The sequence below is a fragment of the Pollachius pollachius genome, assembly GCF_949987615.1.
Source record: "Pollachius pollachius genome assembly, chromosome: 15".
Classification (NCBI taxonomy): Eukaryota; Metazoa; Chordata; class Actinopteri; order Gadiformes; family Gadidae; genus Pollachius; species Pollachius pollachius.
The window spans coordinates 4,303,020-4,324,078 of NC_136948.1; the positions used below are offsets into that span (position 1 = coordinate 4,303,020).

The following is a 21,059-nucleotide window of genomic DNA, read 5'->3' on the forward strand; positions in this document are numbered from 1 at the left end:
TTGTTTATGTTCGCCTCTCACGTGCAGTGTCTTGTCAACGCTCCCCGCGCGCTGCAACCCTAGCGTGCAGGGTTCCCCTGGCAACCGCGCAAACACACCAATCAGACAGATGAGACGGAGAGATAGTAAACGGAGGAAGTCCATGTATGGTCGTCAGGAATGGCATTACGCTCACATTAAGATGGGAAGAAGAGGTGGGATATGAACGATTAGCTAAAGAGGAACGCTTTAGCGTTCTGTGAAAGCAAAACAATGAATCAACATCTCCTTCGGTTGAGTTTGACTGATTAATAATGTTTCATCTGTAATGTCAACACTTTTACTCTGTGTAAGCTTATCATATCAAAAAAATAATAATCATAATAATTGTCATAATACACATTGTAAAGGTTTGTGGAGGTGGTGCCGAATTGTATTGAAGTTCAATTGACGTTAACAAAACATACAAACAAAAAGTTAAAGATAGGAAACAAATTTAATAGTCATACTTCATCCTACAGTGTAACTAGGATTTGTTATTTCGCTGCTGTGTAAATCATCTATCTACTATGCAAAACAATCTCCCAGTTCCTCACAGAATCAGGTGGACATGTAAACCAGATCTTAAATCACAACCTCGTGAATTACACTATAATTACTATAACTGACCAATCATAAGCCCCAACAGACCCAATATACCAGATCATCCATTGCCCACTAGAAAAATTTGATCCTTGGGACTTGAACCAATGACCATAGACTTGCTTAAACACACGGCCCTCATCGTTTAATGAGAACAGCTCAGGGCAGCATGTGGCTCAGGAGGTAGAGCGGGTTGGCTGGTAACCGGAAGGTTGCTGGGTCAATCCCCGGCTCAAGGTTAGACAAGACCACTGACCCTGACTGATCCTTATGAGCTGGCTGTCGCCTTGCATGGCTGACACCGCCATCGGTGGGTGAATGCGTGCATGAATGGGTGAATGATGGGCAATATTATGAAGCGCTTTTAGTGACCACTGGTTATAGAAGCGCTTTATGAATGCAGTCCATTTTACCATTTAACTTTTGAGTAGAAAACCTCCCCAGCTTCCAACGACGTGATTGGCCACCTTGGCCGGTCACATGGTCATCGGCGGCACCTCCCCCTCAGAGGCCTTTATTGTACGTTAGGATCTCGCAGCGAGTTGCCATGGCGATCTCCGGCTCCAGCCGACCGGCGTGGATCTGCGGAGACAGGAAGCGGGACGCGAACCCACGAGTTAGCGTGTTTCCCTGCACGCCGGCTAACGCTCAAGCGCGCCACACACACACACACACACACACACAAATGCACACGCACACACACACACACGTCATAATTTAGCGCTGGCGCATCGATCCAAGAGCCCGTGGCGAGCTGCGGACCGCGGCGTTCGCTCTCCGTCGCGAGGAGCAGAAACCAGGAAGGAGCCAAGTCGGCAGCTCGGAGGAGGAGCGTACGTTTGCGTCGGGGAAGGCCGCATGAACCGCCGACAGATGGCCGTGACTCGGCGGCTGCAGCCCAGCCAGGCGTCTCGCGAGGTGTGAAAGCGAACAGGAGCTAATTGCGTCGGCGGGGGGTCCGCGAGACCAGCCCCCTCCGTGTGGTGGGTGTTTTTTTTTTTGGGGGGGGGGGGGGGGGGCATTTTCTTTCCCCCCCCCCCTAGCCCCTCTCTCCCTCTCCCCCCCTTCTCTTAGCCTCCCAGCGAACGCGACGAAGGCGACGCTGGCTGGCGCGAGGCGGTTGGCGGCGCATATGCCGGTTCGCCGTTCGCCATATGGCTGTCAGGAGAGAGGCGGAACGGCGCCAAGACACCGCCGCCATCGGCGCCTCTAAGTTGTCGGTTTGGCAGAGCGCCCAACCGAAAGTCGGGGAGCGAGAGAAGAAAATATGTCGGCGACGAAATGCTAAAATAATAAAAACACATATACGCGCCGCGGAGACATACGGAGAGAGGGGACGCGAGCGCCGCCGGAGGTCAGCCCAGCAGACGTCCGACCGGATGGCGAGGGCACGTCGACCCGGGGGACATGAACACGGCACGGCCAGACGTTTGGGGGGTGGGGTCAGAGCAGAGGGGCTTCGCGCCTCATTGGCCGATGGCCACATGGTGAAGCGTGACCGGGGGGGGGGAACCTGTTGAAAGGGCCACAGAGTCTGGGATGGAACCAACACGGGTTCTGGGTGGTAACAGGTTGAGCCCCATGGGATCGGAGCCTACAGATGGGTTCCAGACCCACCTATCGAAGCAGCCCGGTACTGTATACGGAAGGTGGGAGTCGGGCTACTGTGTACTGGGTTCGATGCTCGATGTCCGCAGTCTAACTGTTGGTACCCTAGAACAAGATGGCCCCTGACCCCTACCTGCTCCTGAATGACCCGTCTCTGTACTGTCTAACCCCTACCTGCTCCTTAATGACCTGTCTCTGTACTGTCTAACCCCTACCTGCTCCTTAATGACCTGTCTCTGTACTGGCTAACCCCTACCTGCTCCTTAATGACCTGTCTCTGTACTGTCTAACCCCTACCTGCTCCTTAATGACCTGTCTCTGTACTGGCTAACCCCTACCTGCTCCTTAATGACCTGTCTCTGTACTGTCTAACCCCTACCTGCTCCTTAATGACCTGTCTCTGTACTGTCTAACCCCTACCTGCCCCTTAATGACCCGTCTCTGTACTGTCTAACCCCTACCTGCTCCTTAATGACCTGTCTCTGTAATGTCTAACCCCTACCTGCTCCTTAATGACCTGTCTCTGTACTGTCTAACCCCTCCCTGCTCCTTAATGACCTGTCTCTGTACTGTCTAACCCCTACCTGCTCCTTAATGACCTGTCTCTGTACTGTCTAACCCCTACCTGCTCCTTAATGACCTGTCTCTGTACTGTCTAACCCCTACCTGCTCCTTAATGACCTGTCTCTGTACTGTCTAACCCCTACCTGCTCCTTAATGACCTGTCTCTGTACTGTCTAACCCCTACCTGCTCCTTAATGACCCGTCTCTGTACTGTCTAACCCCTACCTGCTCCTTAAAGACCTGTCTCTGTACTGTCTAACCCCTACCTGCCCCTTAATGACCTGTCTAACCCCTACCTGCTCCTTAATGATCTGTCTCTGTGCTGTCTAACCCCTGCCTGCTCCTTAATGACCTGTCTCTGTACTGTCTAACCCCTACCTGCTCCTTAATGACCTGTCTCTGTACTGTCTAACCCCGACCTGCTCCTCAATGACCTGTCTCTGTACTGTCTAACCCCTACCTGCTCCTCAATGACCTGTCTCTGTACTGTCTAACCCCTACCTGCTCCTTAATGACATGGATCTGTACTGGTAGCTGGCGGTGTAGGGTGATGTTCCCCAAGAGGTGGTGCAGGGTGGTGGTGTAGGGTGGTGGTCCAGGGATCTGCGTACCTGGGACATCTGTGGGAAGAGGCTGATGGCGAGGGGCAGGGCCAGGCTGAAGGCGGCCAGACACACCAGGCTGTGGACGGGCAGCAGCAGGCCGGGGCGGCTCCGCAGCACTGGGAGCCTACTGGTAGAGAACCCAACACCCCCAGGGCCGTTAGACAATCACCTCAACACAGAGAGACCCCCAACCCCCGGGACAGATAGATACACGGACACATCCCACAACACCCCCCCAACCAACGGGGCCGTGAAACATTCACCTCGACACACGGACAGACCCCGTCTCCACAGTGAGACCATCCTATTTAAATCACGGTAGTTTATAATAGTTCAGGGAAATGAAGAAAGTACTCATAGGGATTTCCAAAGGATCTCCATACAACTGGAGTTGTCCTGAAGAGTTCATCTCCTGTCTCTGACTGAGCTGGGACCTCAGAAATACACTCTCTCACCCCTCACTCTCCCCCTAATAGAGTCTTACTTCTCCTCAATCACCTTCCCTCCTCTTCCTTGCGCTCCCTCATGTCTGGTTCACTTCCTCACTCACTCCCCATCTCCCTTTTACTCCCCCAGTGTCACTTTTACTCAAAATACTCTTTCTGCCTTTCCCTGGCTCTGGCTCCCTCTTTTACTCAATGTCTCCTCGCTCTCTTCCTGAAATAATTCTCTCTCTCTCCCTCTCTCTCTCTCTCTCTCTCTCTCTCTCTCTCTCTCTCTCAGCCCCCCCAACGAGGAGCTACTGCTTAATGAGGGAGCTCATTAACACATACGACTGCCATGCTTTAATTAGGCTACTCACACTCACACACACACACACACACACACACACACACACACACACACACTAAAGAGAGTGAATGTGAAAAAGTTGTGCTGTGTGTGTGTGTGTGTGGATATTGTACAGTACAGCAGCACGTGCAATCCAATCTGAAATCCCACGCAAAATGAGAGAGAATTACACTGTATTAAACTCAACACATTAGTTAGTTAGAGGAACTCAGACGCGCTCGTGCAAAAGCCCCATCGCACCGCACACGTACGCATACGTCCCCGAGGCCGAACGCGGCGACGGGAGGGTCTACCGCCACGGTAACGTGATGCTGCTGTCACGGTAACGCAGCTCTCAGCGGGGCCATCCATCACGGGGCTCCCCTGTCCTCCTGTTCCCGCTCCATTGAGACCCACTGAAGGTTAACCACCCCCACCCCACCCCAGTCCCCCTACACCTCCGTCCCGCCCTGCACCCCGCTCCACTTCTCCACCCTCCTTTACACCTCTCTTTTCGCTTTTCCTCTCCACCCTTCCTCCGCCCTTCCCTCTCTCCCTCCCTCCCTCTCCTCCACCTCTCTCTCGCTCTCCTCCACCTCCGCTACTCCTCCACCCTTCAAACCGCTCTTCATCCATCTCCCATACCACCTCTCCTCTCCTCTCCTACTCCTCCCCCTCTCCTCCAACCCTCTCTCTCCCCCTCTCCTCCAACTCTCTCCCTCCCTCTCTCTCCCCTCTCCTCCAACTCTCTCCCTCCCTCTCTCTCCCCGTCTCCTCCACCACTTTAGCTCTCCTCTTCTTCCCCCTTCCTACTCTCCCCCTCCAACTCCTCCACCCCTCTCTCCCATCTCTTCCTTCCCTTTAGCAACTCCAACCTTCCAACCCGCCCCCCCTCCCCCCCCGCAAACCCCTCAGCACACCTGTGCATCGTGGCTCCGCCCACGCGGGGAGAGCTGTCAGGTAGTGAACAAAGATGGCCGCATTCCTTCATGCTGGGCGGCAAACATCTGGCACAGAGCACCGGCATAAACGCCGTGCTCCATTAGGTCCTCATTAGTCATAGCACAGCGGACAGAAGGCCCACAACAGGCAGGACGGGTCAGGTGATCCCTGTTCCTACTGGGCCGCCGCTAGCTAGGCTAAAGCTACTCCCGGTGTAAACCAATGGGAGACGGGTTAGCGCGGTAGCCTCTGAATGCTAGCGCTCACTGCTGGAGGTCATTCCCCCTCCACTCCATTCAGCGGCCGGATGTATGTTGGTTAAAGGAAGTAACGTTAACTAGGCAATGGTTTCAGCCAATCAGAAGGAAGAAGGGTCACTGGGACCTTGTGAAACCCAAGGCCATCTTATTGGCTGAAATCAATACCAGGTGATGTCAGTTGCCAGAGTTTGTGCAGGAAGTGACATAAAAGGTCGCTGATTTGAGCCAATCACAAGAGGGATTATAAAATGGTTTAGAAAGGGAAGAGGATGTGTGGAACACACTTTAACACGGCTACGTCATACATGGTGAGTTTGAAGACATGGCTGAACCCAAAACCCTGGCTGGACCCCCAGTGTCTGGATCGGGAGTCGGCGTGGCCCACCTGTGTAAACAAGTCAGCCAGGGACTTCTCACCTTTCCAACATCGCCATGACGATGGGAGGGAGCAGCAGAATGGGCATCGGTAGGACCACTCTGGTCATGGCTGTCTCGAAAAGCGCCTGTTTTTCAAAAGCAAAAAGAGCAGAGCTGTTGGCTATGGAAGGGACGTGATTGACACTCATGTCGTCATAGCGATACCTTTAGAACAAGGTACTCTACCGAACAAGATCGGAGGTTAGGTTATGCTGTTCTGCTTTAAACAGAAACAACAACAGAATAACTAATAAAAATACAGTTCTGTTTCATGTTTTCTTTTAAATTCTCGTTTAGTTTTCCCGACCATTTTTGTCCTACTTTTGTGTGCCATTTCCAACTGTCGACTACTCACGCGTTTGGCGGCCATTTTGGAGGTCCCTACGACGTTGCCCTTGTCGTCCAGGACGTTGATGCCCTCCGACAGCTCAGAGTGACGCATCAGCACCACGTTGCACACGTTAGCACTGGCTGGGGGGGCAGAGAGGAGCCTTAAAAACTACAAATCCCTGAGTTACACACCATTCTACATGGTCATGTAAACATTAGCCAAAAACAGTTAACTATATATTTTGAAACCGATATGTTAGGATATAGGAGGGAGGGATGGTGTTTGTAGTGGCTACCGTGTTGATTCATAGTATAAGTAATCTATATATTTATTATTAATCTATACTTCTATACTATACGATTTGATTTTGAGCCTAAAAGTCATAGTGCCTTTTCAGCCATATGTGTTGCGTGAAATTCCCCATAAATGTCATTGAAGTTGTTTCAAGTCTTCGTCTGTATTGTCTGTCGTTCCGCCAATCAAACGTTGTCCCTCGGTCACGAGACCGAGACTTCAGCCAGCCCCCCGGGAGGCAGTAGGAAGAGGGCCAACTGACCCCAGCTGTCAGTCTACGGAGTGGGTACGAGATGTACCGGCTTGTCTGGTGATAAACTGAGGCACATATACGACTCCGGAGCGACCCCGTCTCCTTGACTCCCGGCGCCGGGAATGTCATTTCAAAGAGTTAAGGTCCACGGGCGTTTTTAATTTGGGGGGGGGGGGGGGGGGGGGGGGGCGTTTTGAGTTATCTTTACCTGAGCCTGCAGGGCTAACGAACCGCGTGCGCGACACAAATTCAATTCACTTTGGCTAATCTCTCATTTAGCTACAAGGTTGTCCCGCTTTTATTTCTCTTTTTTTATTCTGCTCAAATTAATACAAAGGCAGATAAAGGGATTCCAGACCGGGGGGGGGGGGGGGATAATCTAATAAAGCAAATGTAGAGAAAACACAAACGCAATCAGACAACGTCAAACATACCTCCATCTAAATTAATGAACACACAACATTTACGCTAGGTGGATGACGGTCACTCAATGAAACGCAAAAAGGACAAAATATTAAAAGGCTGATTATAATTATGTGGAATAATTACATGAATCGTGGGTCTAATTGTCAGGTAATAACTGTTTGCAGAACACGGGCGGGAGCGGAAGGTGTGCTACATCATTAGCCCCGGTGCCGTCGACACAAGCAAATGAGAAATATTTACCAAGACGACTAATTAATTAATTATTCCCGGTACCCCGTGCGGGTCGGGGTCTCAATCATCCAAACGAGCGACCTGATTGGCTTGTCGCTAATGAAGACGGCCATTAGAACGTTAACAAACGGAACCCCCCCCCCCCCCCCCCACCAAAAAAAAATCATCAAACCAACTACGCTTTTGCTCGCGCTGGCTTCAATTAGCCACTTTAATTACCTTTTATGTACAAATAGCCACAACAACAACAACAACAACATCAAGGACGAGAAGGACAACGGCGCCGGAGCCGTCGGGGGGAGGGCGAGCGAGGCCTGACATAGACGCCACTTTACGGATAATTATCCCATTTGTTTGTGGAAGCAGAGTTCTAACGAGGAGCCAATTACCAGACAAAGGCTGCACCAACCTGTTGATTTAATTAAACCACCACGCCACTGTGTGTGTGTGCGTGCATGCGAGTGTTCATGTGTATGCGTGTGTACGCGTGTGTGTGTGTGTGTTCGCGTGTAGGGGGTGTTGGGGTTGCTGTGGGAAAGGCAAACAATTTAATTACTAGCCAGCAGCCCCAGGGCATTCTGGGACGGTCCTCTAAGCCCCTAGGGGTGGGGGAGGTGGGGGGGAGGGGAAGGAGGCAGAGGGGGTGTTTGGCGTAGCGAGGAGGAAGAGGAGGAGGAGGTGAGGCGAAGAGCGGGGTTTTGACACCAAGCTTCCGCCTGACACAACAAGCCGACTTAACTTGCGGGTCGCCAACCTCAGACCCGACGCCGCGCAGAACAAACGTCTGCTACCCGCTCCTTGTATCACATAGAGTACACACGTATGATGGCGCGCATCATGGTGTACAAACACTATGAACACATGCCAGACACACGCAGAAACAACGTACGGAAACCTCACACCAAATATATATCACTTCGATATATATTGACGTATTGATGGAGCATGAATCACAGCATAATATATAAAGTGTGTGATCAGGCCATCACTGTACATTGTGTATTGATGGAGCATGAATGATAGCATGGTTTATGAAGTGTGTGATCAGAGCAGCACTGTACAGTGTGTATTGATGGAGCAATAATGACAGCATGATATATAAAGTATCGTACCGAGCATCACTGTACACTGTTTGTTTGTTTAAACCTCCTCTGCACAGCAAATGGGCGGAGTCTACCAATATATAACATTACAGAATGCAACTATAAAAAAAAAGAAGTTTTAAAAATACATTCATTTTGTGTCGGTTAAAACATTAGCCTAAGTTGTCGTGGTCCCTGATGGGGTAAACTCCACCCAATCTGCGATGCACGGAGCACAAACCAAACGCACCCTTCTTAAGGTTTATTTACCCACGGCCGGGAAGGGGATGAATCTCTGGACCATCCGTCGGGTGGTGGGGCTGAACCGGTCCGCCTTCTGGATCGCCAACCTCAACGCCACCTGCAGCACCACAGGACAGGCTCTTGCACAATAAAAGCCCCAGCGTCTATATTGACATGTGTGGTTCTATACAACATTAATCAGAATCAGACCAGAAAGACTTTGATCGCCGAGTAAGCTTTCACATGGAAGGAATATGAAGTAGTGTACTGGTATTCGGTATAAAACAGGATGTAAATAAAAAAATGACATCACAAAAATATACTATTTACATTTGTGTGTTATTAAAAATAACCATGGTCTGGCCTTCTTGACGTGGCACATTTATCAGCAGCAGCTTGAGGAGAAACGGCTTTTAGCAGTGACTGCCATTTTGGATCTAAGGGTAGTGATGCTAGCAGAGTCACAACAACACGCCAATCAACCAACGGGTGAAATGGTATCACGCTCTTATGTGGTGATACCATATCTTAGCAGGCTAGCATGCCAGCCTGCTAGCAATCACACCACACTGGCAGTGGCCCTCGGGCCCCAACCGGAGCTGAGCTTTAATTGCCCCCCCCCCCCCCCCCCCCCCCCCCCCCCCACTGGTGTGTTGATAACCCCCATCCCTCCAGACTGCCCTATGCAGAAGGCATGCCTGGAGAGAGAACCCTGCCCACGGGCTGCAGCAGGTTGAGGGGGGAAGGGGGCGTGGCCCAGCTAATTATCTTTGGTCGAGCACCCAACCCAACCCCCCCTGGTTCTGAGGGAGAGGTGTGTGTGAATATATAGGTGTGTGTGTGTGTGTGTGTGTGTGTGTGTGTGTGTGTGTGTGTGTGTGTGTGTGTGTGTGTGTGTGTGTGTGTGTGTGTGTGTGCGTGTGTGTGTGTGTGTGTCCACTCAGCAAGGGTCGGGGGGTTAAACTAGCAACGCCACAATAGACCTGCGGGGGGGTCACTCACCCCCTGTTGTAGGGACATGAGATCCCACGGCCTAGCAAACGGATGAATAAAGGAGGGGGCGAGGCTTTGTTAAGGCCCGCCCCCACGGCTCTTATCATGGGTGTCACTGAGATACTGCAGGGTCACTCCACTCAGCTAGGAACCTTAAGATAAAACACTAATATTGGACCGCAGCCTTTCTCTCTGACTGGGTACCTTCTATGGTTCCGTCGGTGTCACGTGAACGCGCTCGTCAGGGTGAATAATCGTGCACGTTTTACCCATACCAGTCACTTTGGGGTCCCACGAAACGAGGGCCGTGTCGACCTGTCGGTTTCGCTCTCCCTGTGTCTATTATCACCATAACACACTGACCGGAAGAGATGCATGATGGGAACTCACCGCGATGGACACCGCACTGGTCACCGCGCCCATGTAACCTTGGAAGAATTTGGACATGTCCGTTGGCTGACAGACAGGAAGAGGAAGTGACACAATGTTTAACCGACCACTCCTTTCAGCATGGGTCAGCAATATTTCAGAGAGTAAGATGGTTCTGGCAAGTGAGCTCAGATATGCTAGCGCTGATAAGCCATCACTGGTGAGCTATTAATGTGACGTGAGGATAGGGTTGCTAGCACTGGGATGGTCCTAGCTCTGCAGGGCTAGATCTGTTAAGTTAGCTATTGGGTGCTATCTCTGTGATGCTAGCTCTGCGATGCTAGCTATGGTGTGTTAGCTATGGTGTGTTAGATCTTGGGGTGCTAGCTATGGGGTGGTAGCTATGGGATGCTAGTTCTGTTAAGCTATCTCGAAGGTCCTAGGTCTGCAGGGTTAGATCTGTTAAGTTAGCTCTGGGGTGCTAGCTCTTTGGTTGCGAGCTCTGGGATGCTCGCTCTGTGATGCTAGCTCTTGGGGTGCTAGCTCTGAGGCATTAGCTCTGTGATGCTAGTACTTGGGGTGTTTGCTCTGGGATGCTCGCTCTGTGAAGCTAGCTCTGTAGCGCAAACCCTACCTTGGAGGCGTTGCGGTTGCTGTAGTTGACACAGGCGTTGTGGCTTTGGTTCAACCACTGAGGGAGAGAGGATTTAGTTTAGTTCATTTAGCTCACAGAAATCTTATGAGAGCAGCTTTGATGTGATTGGTCATGCAACACTACTTTAAACCTTGTACACGTTACAAAGATTTGTGTTTAAAATGTGATATCACAAATTTAAGTAACCTTTTTTTATATTGTTATAGTTTATATCAACCTATCGGGTCTATTTCTATCCATTTCACTGTTTCATAACTGTTGATTGAACGCGTTCTGTGAAGGGCTCTGGACACCGTGGAGGCTGGCGAGGGTTTTGTTGTCGTCCGGAGACGGCGGTGGTCGATTAAACCTGTGAAACGTGGGAGGAGGAGTGCAGCTAGGTCTGACCTGCCAGAAGACCGTAGACACCAGGGTTTGGTTAGGGAGCAGAAGACCCACCACCTGAACACAGAAACCACCTGATGACTGCTTTTATCCAAAGCGACTTACAACAAGTACGTTGGTCAGAAGAAAGAGAAATAATATATCGCTGTCGGTACAGGAAGGATGTTCACAGAACCAAGAACCAAGCACTAACAATCATTAGGATTACCCATTCTCTGTATAAAATAAAGATAGCTAGGATAAGAGGCTACACAATGCTAAGTGCCATTTTTAAGTTCATGGACGTACAACATACAATAAGTGTGTATATTAAGTGCCAGGATGTACAACATAAAATAAGTGTGTAAGTGGGGAGGGGGAAAATGTTAATGTGTTATGAGTGATCTTACCACTGGCGTTCCAAACGGGATGAAGCCTGCAAAAGACGTGGGTCATTGACAACATTACAGACCATAATAATCACAATGATCAGAGTGCAATAACGCTGATGTTAATTAAGGAGTTACTGTACTGTTTCCTCTCATTGTTCAGAGGTCGTGTTCATTTGAATGCATCTGCGGTCATATCAGACTAGTATGATGAGCTTTGAGAGAGGTAGAGAGGTAGAGAGAGAGAAAGATACAGACAGACACACAGACAGACAGACAGAAAGAAAGGTATTATGGTGCCTTTGCTACTAAAATACCCTAGTTTCTGCGGAGGTCCAACATAACGTCGGCGGCACAGCAAGGGAGCGCGTCCTAATCAGCACCCAGCTGTGAGTGACCTTTACCGGGCCCGGAGACCCCACAGGGGCCCCGCAGGCCCAGAGACAAGGGCCCCCTGGAGAGGCTGACGCCTCCATGTTGGACCACATAACAAGGCCCTGGTCCTCCCCCCGCCCCCCCAACGTCATCCCATCACCACCACCCCCACCTCGTCACCTCGACGACCACCGCCAACCCCCCCCTCCCTTACCGCCACCATCACCTATCTTAAATAAATGTAAAGACATGCCACTGCGTGCACGACCTGTTTCAGTGGATCATGAGCATGTTCGAAAGGCGAGCAGGGGGAACGTTTTCTGGCTTATTTGAGCGTACAAAATTTGAAGAGGTTCCAGTTTCTGAGGGATCTCCACTTTTTGGGAGACGTTTGGGACCCCCAAACTGAGAGACGCACGGGGTACTCGTCCTAGGTGTGGGGGCTACTGTACCTGACATGCGGAAGGGCATGGGTATCTTGTCTCCGGTGTCGGGGTGGATGATGGCCTGCGTACAGAGCACAATGATCACAAGCACCGTGGTAGAAGATGCAATGAGACAGTGTTGATTGGTTAGTTTCTAGGGTATACAAACGGTGTAATCATTTCAGAGAAAGACTCTTTTCGTAGTGATGATGGCTAGCTTGCTTTGTCTAAAATCGAGCAAAAAATGTCTGAACGCTAGATAAAAAATAGCCCAAAAGAATAGCTAACAAAGAGAACAGAACTGGAAAAAAAAAAACGTACAAAACTAGCAAAAGAAATTGAACAAAACATGTAATAATAAAGTCTAAAATAGTTGGTGTGGAAGTGAAACAGTTGGATGCTAGAATGTATGATTCGTGGCAAAAATTAAGCTTACAAAAAAAACAACACACATGACCAAACTGGTGTTGATATGTTAGGTCGTCAAGTGGGATCTACCGTACCTACGGAATATTCTTGGCTATGTTAAGACCTTGAGAACAGATTTAATGAAATAGACTTGATGACTTCTTTAGGCCAACAAGATGCACTTTAAACATGTGATATGAAAAGTAGCAGCGGTACGTTCACTAGGGTTATATGTTGGAAGATGGATATAGATTCAAGCTTCATAAACATTATCGGTAAGCAGACTCATGTGTAAATATAAACATGGCAAACTAAGGCGTGACAGCTTGCCAGCGTATTCTGGCGACACATAAACATTGGCCTCCGAGATAACATATAGCCATCTTCCAGAAATGTATACATGCGGCAGAGACAACGTATGTTACCGAGTGACATGTGTGAGATAGAGAGAGAGAGCGAGAGAGTTTCTAACCTGTTTGATTTTGTGAGCTTGCCATAGCTGTGGAAAAACAAACAAACATATGTAATTAAAAGAGAGTGAAGTAGCAGGTCCCCATAGCAACTCCACCTCCAAGTCTCGAATGGAACCCTTATCTGAACTCGGACCCTTTTCAACTTCACCTGACCCGTGTCGGCGTAAAACACTGAATTGTAAACACTGAATCCGAACAGGAAACGCGGTCTTATTTCGTTACCTAAATCACTGGTCGCAGCAAAGAATCATGGGTAATTAGCCCTCATATACATGTATGCTCAATGTGTTTAGGAGTTCGGAGAATAGAGCAAACGTTGAACCAAATGAGGTAGTCCCAATCTCTTTGACCAATCACCATGCCCAATCCCCCTCCCATCTTTTTTCCTCTCATTTTTACATCTCACATACTATAATCATTTAGTATATGCTACACGTGAACCTCCAAAGATCGCTATCTCGGGATATTGGGCAATATCCCGTGATTGAGATCTCAAAATCTCGGTTTATTGGTCTGAAAACAAATAAACCGCTAATACAAACAAATAAATCACGGCATTAAGAGTTATCTTGTTTATTTTTGGAGCGTTCACGTGTAGTATATAATAATAATAATAATTGATCCGTTTTTTATAGCGCTTTCTAAATACTCAAAGACGCTTTTACAAATAAGAAAGGAATACATACAGACAGTACAGATACTCAAACAAAAGGGAAAAAATAAACAACACCACAACAATAGGCAACACATTAAGAGAGCGGGAGAGAGTGGAAGATGGCGGTGGATGATTTGTCAAATGTTGTAGGTGGTCCTGAAGAGATAGGTTTTAAGTTGACTTTTGAATGAACAGAGTGTATCAGAGTTTCGGATGGCCAGAGGGAGGGAGTTCCAGAGGGTAGGGGCGGCGATGGCGAAGGCTCTGTCCCCCAGGGTGCGATACTTGGTCTCGATGATGGAGGTGAGAAGGTTGGAATCAGCGGAGCGTAGGCGGTGAGTGGGGGAGTGGCGATGGAGGAGATCTGTTATGTACGAGGGTGCAAAGTTGCTCAGCGCTTTGTAGGTGGTGAGGAGGATCTTGAAATTGATGCGTTGTTTTATTGGAAGCCAATGAAGTTGACGGAGGACGGGAGCAATGTGTTCTCTGGAGGGGGAGTTAGTAAGCAGTCGGGCAGCAAAGTTTTGTACATATTGCAATTTTTGAAGAATAGTGGAGGGGAGGCCATAGAGAATGCTATTGCAATAGTCGAGTCTGCAGGTGATGAAGGCGTGGATTAGTGTTTCGGCAGCTGGGGATGAAAGAGTGGGTCGAAGGCGTGCAATGTTGCGGAGGTGGAAGAAGGATGTTTTTCTGACGCTGTTTATGTGTGACTTGAAGGAGAGTGTGGGGTCCGTGATGATGCCGAGGTTTCTGACCAGGAAGGAGGGAGTGACAGAGTGACCATTGATGCAAAGTGAGAAGTTTTGGGAGGTGGGAATGCCAGAGTAGGAGACAGAACAGGCTTTGTTGAGTGCTGATTTGTATATGCCAAAACAATTATTTGCCTCAGGCTCAGTAAATAGTGGGGAATATCCCCAGAGACAGAAGGTTGAGGGGGCTATTTCCCACTATTCACTTCGCGAATAATTGTTAATTAAACAGGGCTTGGGATTCGCCAGTATAATAGTAGTAGCCAATACCAATAGAGATGTGTTCCTCTTGATACCATCTACAGTGGTTGTTTTTCACAAACAAACATATCCGCATTGAACATGAGCATTATATGGTATTATAATAATTTATAGTTTTACCTGAACAGGTTTATTAGTGTGACCAGGGCAGGTGTGTTTATTAGGGGTACCTGGCAGGTGTGTGTATTAGGGGTACCTGGGAGTTGTGTTTCGGTGTAACCTGGGCTGTCAGTGTTACCCGGGCAGGTGTGTTTCAGTGTTACCTGGGCAGGTGTGTGTCAGTGTTACCTGGGAAGGTGTGTTTCAGTGTTACCTGGGCAGGTGTGTTTCAGTGTTACCTGGGCAGGTGTGTGTCAGTGTTACCTGGGCAGGTGTGTTTCAGTGTTACCTGGGCAGGTGTGTGTCAGTGTTACCTGGGCAGGTGTGTTTCAGTGTTACCTGGGCAGACGTCACCCCTGGCGGGAGTCTTCCGTGTTTGAAGCTCTCTAGGAGGTCCACACTCTCCCGAAGGCACTCCTGGCTCGCCCCGGGACACAAAACAAACACACCCATTAGGTCTGCATTCAGGAGGAGGGAATACTCCTGCCCCATAGCTAGAAACCCCTCATGCCCCACCTCCTCTCTTCCTCCTCATCCCTCTCCTGAGACTCCTGTCCTCCTCCTCCTGCCTTCCTCCTCAGTCCCCTTGCCTCCTCCTCAATCACATCCCTCCTCTCTCACTCCTCTCCTCCTCCACCCATCCCTCTTCCATGTCTCCTCTCCTCCTACACCATTCCTCCTCATCCCGCCCTTAGGACCCCTCTCCTCCTTCTCCTCGTCCCCCTCCCCCTGTGCTCCCTAGGCCCCACCTCCTCTCCCATCCTGCCCGATTCCTAGAACCTCCCAGACCACCTCCCTCTCTCTCACAACGCGGTGTAATTGCGTTTTTCGCTAAATCCTCCACGCTGCTCTTCGCTTGACAAATGAGCCTCCTAAAAGACCATGAGAGCCGCTCAGCACTGGGATCATTATATAATGCTGAGCTCTACGCTCCAATTTACCCTAATGAGCTCTTCAGCCTGCGTGAACACAAGTGTGTGTGTGTGTGTGTGTGTCCCATGCGCCAAACACAGAGAGCGCACCCTGCACCGCCTCCATCATTAAGGGGCAAGTCGAGGCTTTGCCCGGCCCAGCAGGGGGGCCGCAGGAGCGGGGTGTGGAGGGAGGGACCCGACACCCCCCCCCACCGACACCACCACCACCACCGACACCACCACCTCCATCCAGCTGCCCCACATGTCCACACCTCCTCTGGTCCCCGGAGACGCCGCCGCCGTCGCTGCTGTGACTGTCGTGCTAACAGCTTCATTACCACGGCGACAGGGCTACTGATGACATCACCTGACCCGCGCTGTCACCAAAGCCCTGGGGGGGGGGGGGGGGAGGCCGGAATAAAGGTCACAGGTTTGATTCCCGCGCTCTGACCCTACGGTGTTTCCCGACGTGTGAAATGGAGGTGCTGGCTGTTTTACAGCCGATAAAGGTGGTTGTGGATATCATAACATGGTGATACTCTGTAGTACCCACAGTGCGCCATGATACCTAGTTATGGACATCATAACATGGTAACACTCTGTAGTACCCACAGTGCTCCATGATACCTCGTAATGATAACATGGTAATACTCTGTAGTACCCACAGTACTCCAGGATACCTCCAGAGTACCGCCACCTTTTGAAAACTCTGGTACTTCATTTCATTTGCACAGAGGGTCTGGACCCACTCAATTGTCTAACATTAACTCACTTGAAGGCAGCTGTCTGTTGAAGTTTAAAACTATTGGATCTGCCCAGTGCCACTCTGGATCTGCCATAACCGATCGCTAACGTTTGGCCGGGAATCACGTTACGTGCACGCTGTAAACAAACCAAACACAGTGCGTGAAGATGTCCGTCAACGAGAGCTGACTTTAACGTCATTGCTCAGTTTTTCAGGTTAAAATCAACGGTAAAGGTGAAAGGGTACAAGACTACCAAAGGTAACACGTTAATTCACCTTGCTCTTTTAAAAACTGACATTATTGGTAAGTAACTGACTTTATTGGTTCCTAACTAACTTCATTGGATTAGGGGAAATCTGGTTGTCACTGATAATAAGAGCGGATGCCATCTTTGTGTTTGACGTTGGTTTATCTATTATAAAAGCCAATAACTAACTAGCTAGACAGGCTAGGAGTTCAGCCTAGCTATAACTGGAAAGCTAGTCCCATGCTAATCACAGCTAAAAGTGTGTGTGTTTATCTTTACCTCCGTCACAAAGAGCGTTCTGGGATCGATCACATCCAGGAAGTGCCTAAACCTGCCAAAAAAGGTGTTCTGACACACACACACACACAATAGATAATGAAACACAAAGTTTATGTCGTTCAACATAAGTTTAAAGAAAGAGTACATTAATGAATTGCGCTATTAATTGATTCACCCTATCACGACGGCACAGATGTCTGTCAAACGGCCTCAGATGTTGGCGTTCGGGTACTAATTAACTATAGTCATCTCGAAACTTTAAACTTTCATCTGTTTAATAATCAGTGTGTCTTTATTAACAGACTGCGTCGCACACACGCACGCGCGCACACACACACACACACACACACACACACACACACACACACACACACAGGCAGCTGTCGCTTACTATTACAGCGGGACAGCTGTTTCATCGTTTCAGATGGAGAAGGCTCATCATTACACTCCGCATCCTCCCCAACTACTTTAGAGGAGTGAATATTCTCACTTGCGGCAATTAATTTCAAATGAATAGTCCAGGAATAGCAGTCTATCGGGTGTTTTTTAAGTAAGCATACGGATCGGCTGAGGAAATACAACAAAGCAACACGGAGACACGGAGCCTTGGCTCACTTAGGTCGTAATTACTGCAACTGCTAATTTGGAAGATAAATCACTCCGGCACCTTGTTACAGCCCGCACGTTGCCGAACATATGGCTCATATTTAGGGAAAAGCGAAATATATTTTTCCATCTTGCAAATAGGCAAAACCTTTGGTACGGGGCGGCGTTTTCTCCTGGGACCACATGCCACTGTTATTCCTCCCCAGAGTTATGCTTGTGGTGAATGTGGAGAGTCAATTCATGTGGTTAACGTGCTTACTAGTGTCAACATGGGACCGTCAGTCAGTATGTTAAGGCAGGCGTAGACAGTCACCGCATTGGCTTTTGAGTCTTACGTCAACGTCGCCGCCATATTGGAGAGGCCGACACTGGCCTGTAAACAAACCCATGTGAACGGGGTCGCTTTGGTTTTCTGGATACAAAGCACTATAATTTACTTTATAGTGCTTAATAGGCTTACAATTTTCAAACAATTACAATGAGTAGTTTTCGGTCACGGGTTTCTGATCTACGTGGAGATCATAAGCCAGTTTTGTTTTCAGATCTCAGATGTTAAATTCATATCTAACATGATTATATATGCGTATGAAAAAGACTCATTGCAACACGTTGAAAATGTTAACGCTATGGTGCTTTGTATCGAGGAAAAAAACTCAGCTCCCATGGACTTGTATTTGTTTATAGGACAGTCTTGACCTCCCTAATATGGCGGCGAAGTTGACGTACAGCAGCAACGGGTCTTAGCTGTCATGTGGCCGTCTGTGTATGCACTATGCAGATGTCTGTGTGTGAAAGGAGCAGCGGGTTACCTGGTCAAAACGAGGCTTGCCATACTCGAAGGTCGGATACGTTGGCATGTTGTGCTTTCGTGGTCTCAGGTATTTGTTGAACAATGTAGACAAGTAAACATTTGGGTGGATAAAACCACGCAGTTGCACGTTTAGTTTAGTTGTAACCGTGGTGTGGTTAAAGGAGTTGACGTCGACTAGCGTCCTTTGGACCAACAGCAACTTCCTTCCTTAACTTATAAAGGTCCGAGTAGACACAGCCTGCGGGCAGTTCTCGCGTTGTTTAGAAAATAAACAGTGGATAGATTGCGGTTATCGATTAAAATGAGAATGCACAGTCTTATCTTTTGATATGAAACAAATACTACTACCGGTCACCGAACTTGGAGAACGTAGCCCCCTAGTGGTAGCCTTTATTAGAGCAAGTCATTAAAATCATGTTGGATTCCAAAACATGAGTTAGCTGTCATTCATTTAGCAATTATCTGTTAAACCCGTTTGGTTTATCCCTTAACAGATGAATGATAAGAGCGAGAAAATAAATCACTGAGCAAATTGATTAGGTAAAGACATGGATTTTAAATTCATGTGACAAGGATTAAACATTTTAATACACAAAAAAATGTAAACAATAATTTCTGTATTAATAAATGTGTTCATGTGTTATCCAAGCCGGCTACTGGTATGATTATTGAAATACTATCAGAATATCACACACACACACACACACACACACACACACACACACACACACACACACACAAAGAAATCAACCAGACATAGGGTGAGCAGTAAACACAAAATATTCTTTATTAAATATACAAAATTTGTGAAACAGAATTGCATCACGAACTGTAAACTTTCCAACCGTATGTACTGTCATCTACACATTCCCCCAGCTAGACGTTTGAGGACTGGTACAACACAAAATGCTTGGGAGATGGAAGACTTTGGAGGGGTTAACTAGTCTATGAGTGGAGGGTTAACTAGTCTGTGGCCGGACTAAGAGCTACCTCGCACCTTCAAACAGCTCCGCACCTATCTACACACTCCATATCGGGGGTTGTGGAGCAAAAACGTAAGATGCCAAGGCAGGTCGATTTAAGGTTTATTAAATGGAATGGTCGTAACCGTGGTGACGAGATGGAGTCGCCCGGGGAATGACAAAGAGCAGGGAATGACAAAGTGCAGTGGAGCTAGTTCTAAACATCCCTCGAGGCCTCCCTGGACTACAGGTGATGTAGATTCTCGTGCTCTCACAGTTGAAACAGTGCAAGAACATCCACAAGTGCTGTTGAAACGTGGCGTCATAATCCGAATACTGTACGGTATTAAAACCTGCCCTAAAGTGGAGTTTTTACTGTACAGATACTGTAAAATACCATCCCTAACGGTATGTATACATTTATTTATTATTAATTCATTTTGTGCAGTGATCTAAACAATAGAATAACAAAGCATCGGGCAGAACTAGCCAATGAGCTGAGTGAACACACTTTAGGTAACCCCCCCCCCCCACACACACACACACACACACCCAAAACCCCTGCTATACAGAAAATGAAGAGCAATATTTTAAAAACAACCCTACTAACATGACAGAAAACAAAAACAAAAAACGCGATAAGGCAGCTTTTGGCATTTCCAGACGGCATATATGCTGTTAATACATTATATATATCCTTTTGATAAAACACCTGAAAGCTCAAGCGATGCGCGTGCACTAGCAAAGCCGGTTTTGGCGGGAAAGTAGCGTGTGGCGTTTAGCGTGTGTCGGCCATTTTCTCTCCCCTCCCCCGAGGGGCAAAGTCAGCTCAGTAATGCACAGAAGTGAAGGCATAGGCATGGACCGTGAGTGGCTAATCCTGACGCAGACTGAATACCGTGTGAAACAGTCGAAACCTGATTACCCCACATTCTATGTCCTCACACAGGTCCTCATAACAGACAGGTGCCCGAAAAGCACCATGGGTAATCTCACGATGTGGGCCTCATTCATCACCAAAACCATTTTTGGAATAAAAAGGAATGAGCATACGCCAACAAAATGATCTTAACCATTCACTTGCTGCATAAGAACACTTTTGAATACAGTCTATTTTCAACCAACTATCGATTTTCGAGATTGTGTCGGTTAGTATTTATAACGGTCATTTGGCTTGTTGGCTCGGAGCTTCAATTCGAACTGAGCTAGCCAAGATCTGGCAAAGAATAAGATTCAAAAGTTTAGAGACTGAATGTTGGCAAAATCATGGAAAAAAATCTACAAAAAGTTATTTCTGAACCAAAATAATGACGATAACACACAAACGAAAAATAATAAGAAAGGAGATTTGAATGATTTTAAGGTATCAACTGTTTTCCGCTCTGCATATGTGTTCTCCCCGTTCGGTGTGGAGCCCGGCCACCGTACGGCCGTGGTGTGCCAGCGGGGGGCCGGTGGAAGACTGACGTCATCGGCCCCCGGACGGAGGCTTTAGTCAGGGCCGCGGGACGTCCAGGGCTCACCTCGCCTCAAACCGACCTGAAAGCTACCTGAGGGATACCGTTCCTTCCTCCCCTATCGCCCCCACCCCCCCCAAATCTCCTCATTCCTTAACACTTAGAAAACGAC

At 48.5% G+C, this 21,059-nt stretch overlaps 1 protein-coding gene across 5 annotated transcripts; it reads right to left on the reverse strand.

The window, feature by feature from the left end:
- Nucleotides 1-412: 412 nt before the first annotated feature.
- Nucleotides 413-18,827, reverse strand: sfxn5a (sideroflexin 5a). Of its 5 annotated transcripts, XM_079751959.1 has the most exons (15): nt 18,467-18,527; nt 17,052-17,120; nt 16,052-16,170; nt 15,205-15,282; nt 13,098-13,124; nt 12,245-12,299; nt 11,439-11,464; nt 11,053-11,106; nt 10,645-10,701; nt 10,032-10,097; nt 8,676-8,766; nt 6,144-6,259; nt 5,789-5,874; nt 3,405-3,525; nt 413-1,203 (listed from the first exon to the last, which is right to left on the reverse strand). In XM_079751959.1, exons 3-15 carry the CDS (start codon nt 16,112-16,114, stop codon nt 1,126-1,128), a joined length of 918 nt encoding a protein of 305 aa, XP_079608085.1. In that variant the 5' UTR covers nt 16,115-16,170; nt 17,052-17,120; nt 18,467-18,527; the 3' UTR covers nt 413-1,125. The 5 variants fall into 5 exon arrangements, with proteins under 5 accessions (XP_079608085.1, XP_079608084.1, XP_079608083.1 ...); XM_079751958.1 differs by lacking the exon at nt 16,052-16,170 and having other exon boundaries at nt 18,467-18,827; XM_079751957.1 differs by lacking the exons at nt 16,052-16,170; nt 18,467-18,527 and adding an exon at nt 17,719-17,842.
- Between the last annotated feature and the right edge of the window lie 2,232 nt (nt 18,828-21,059).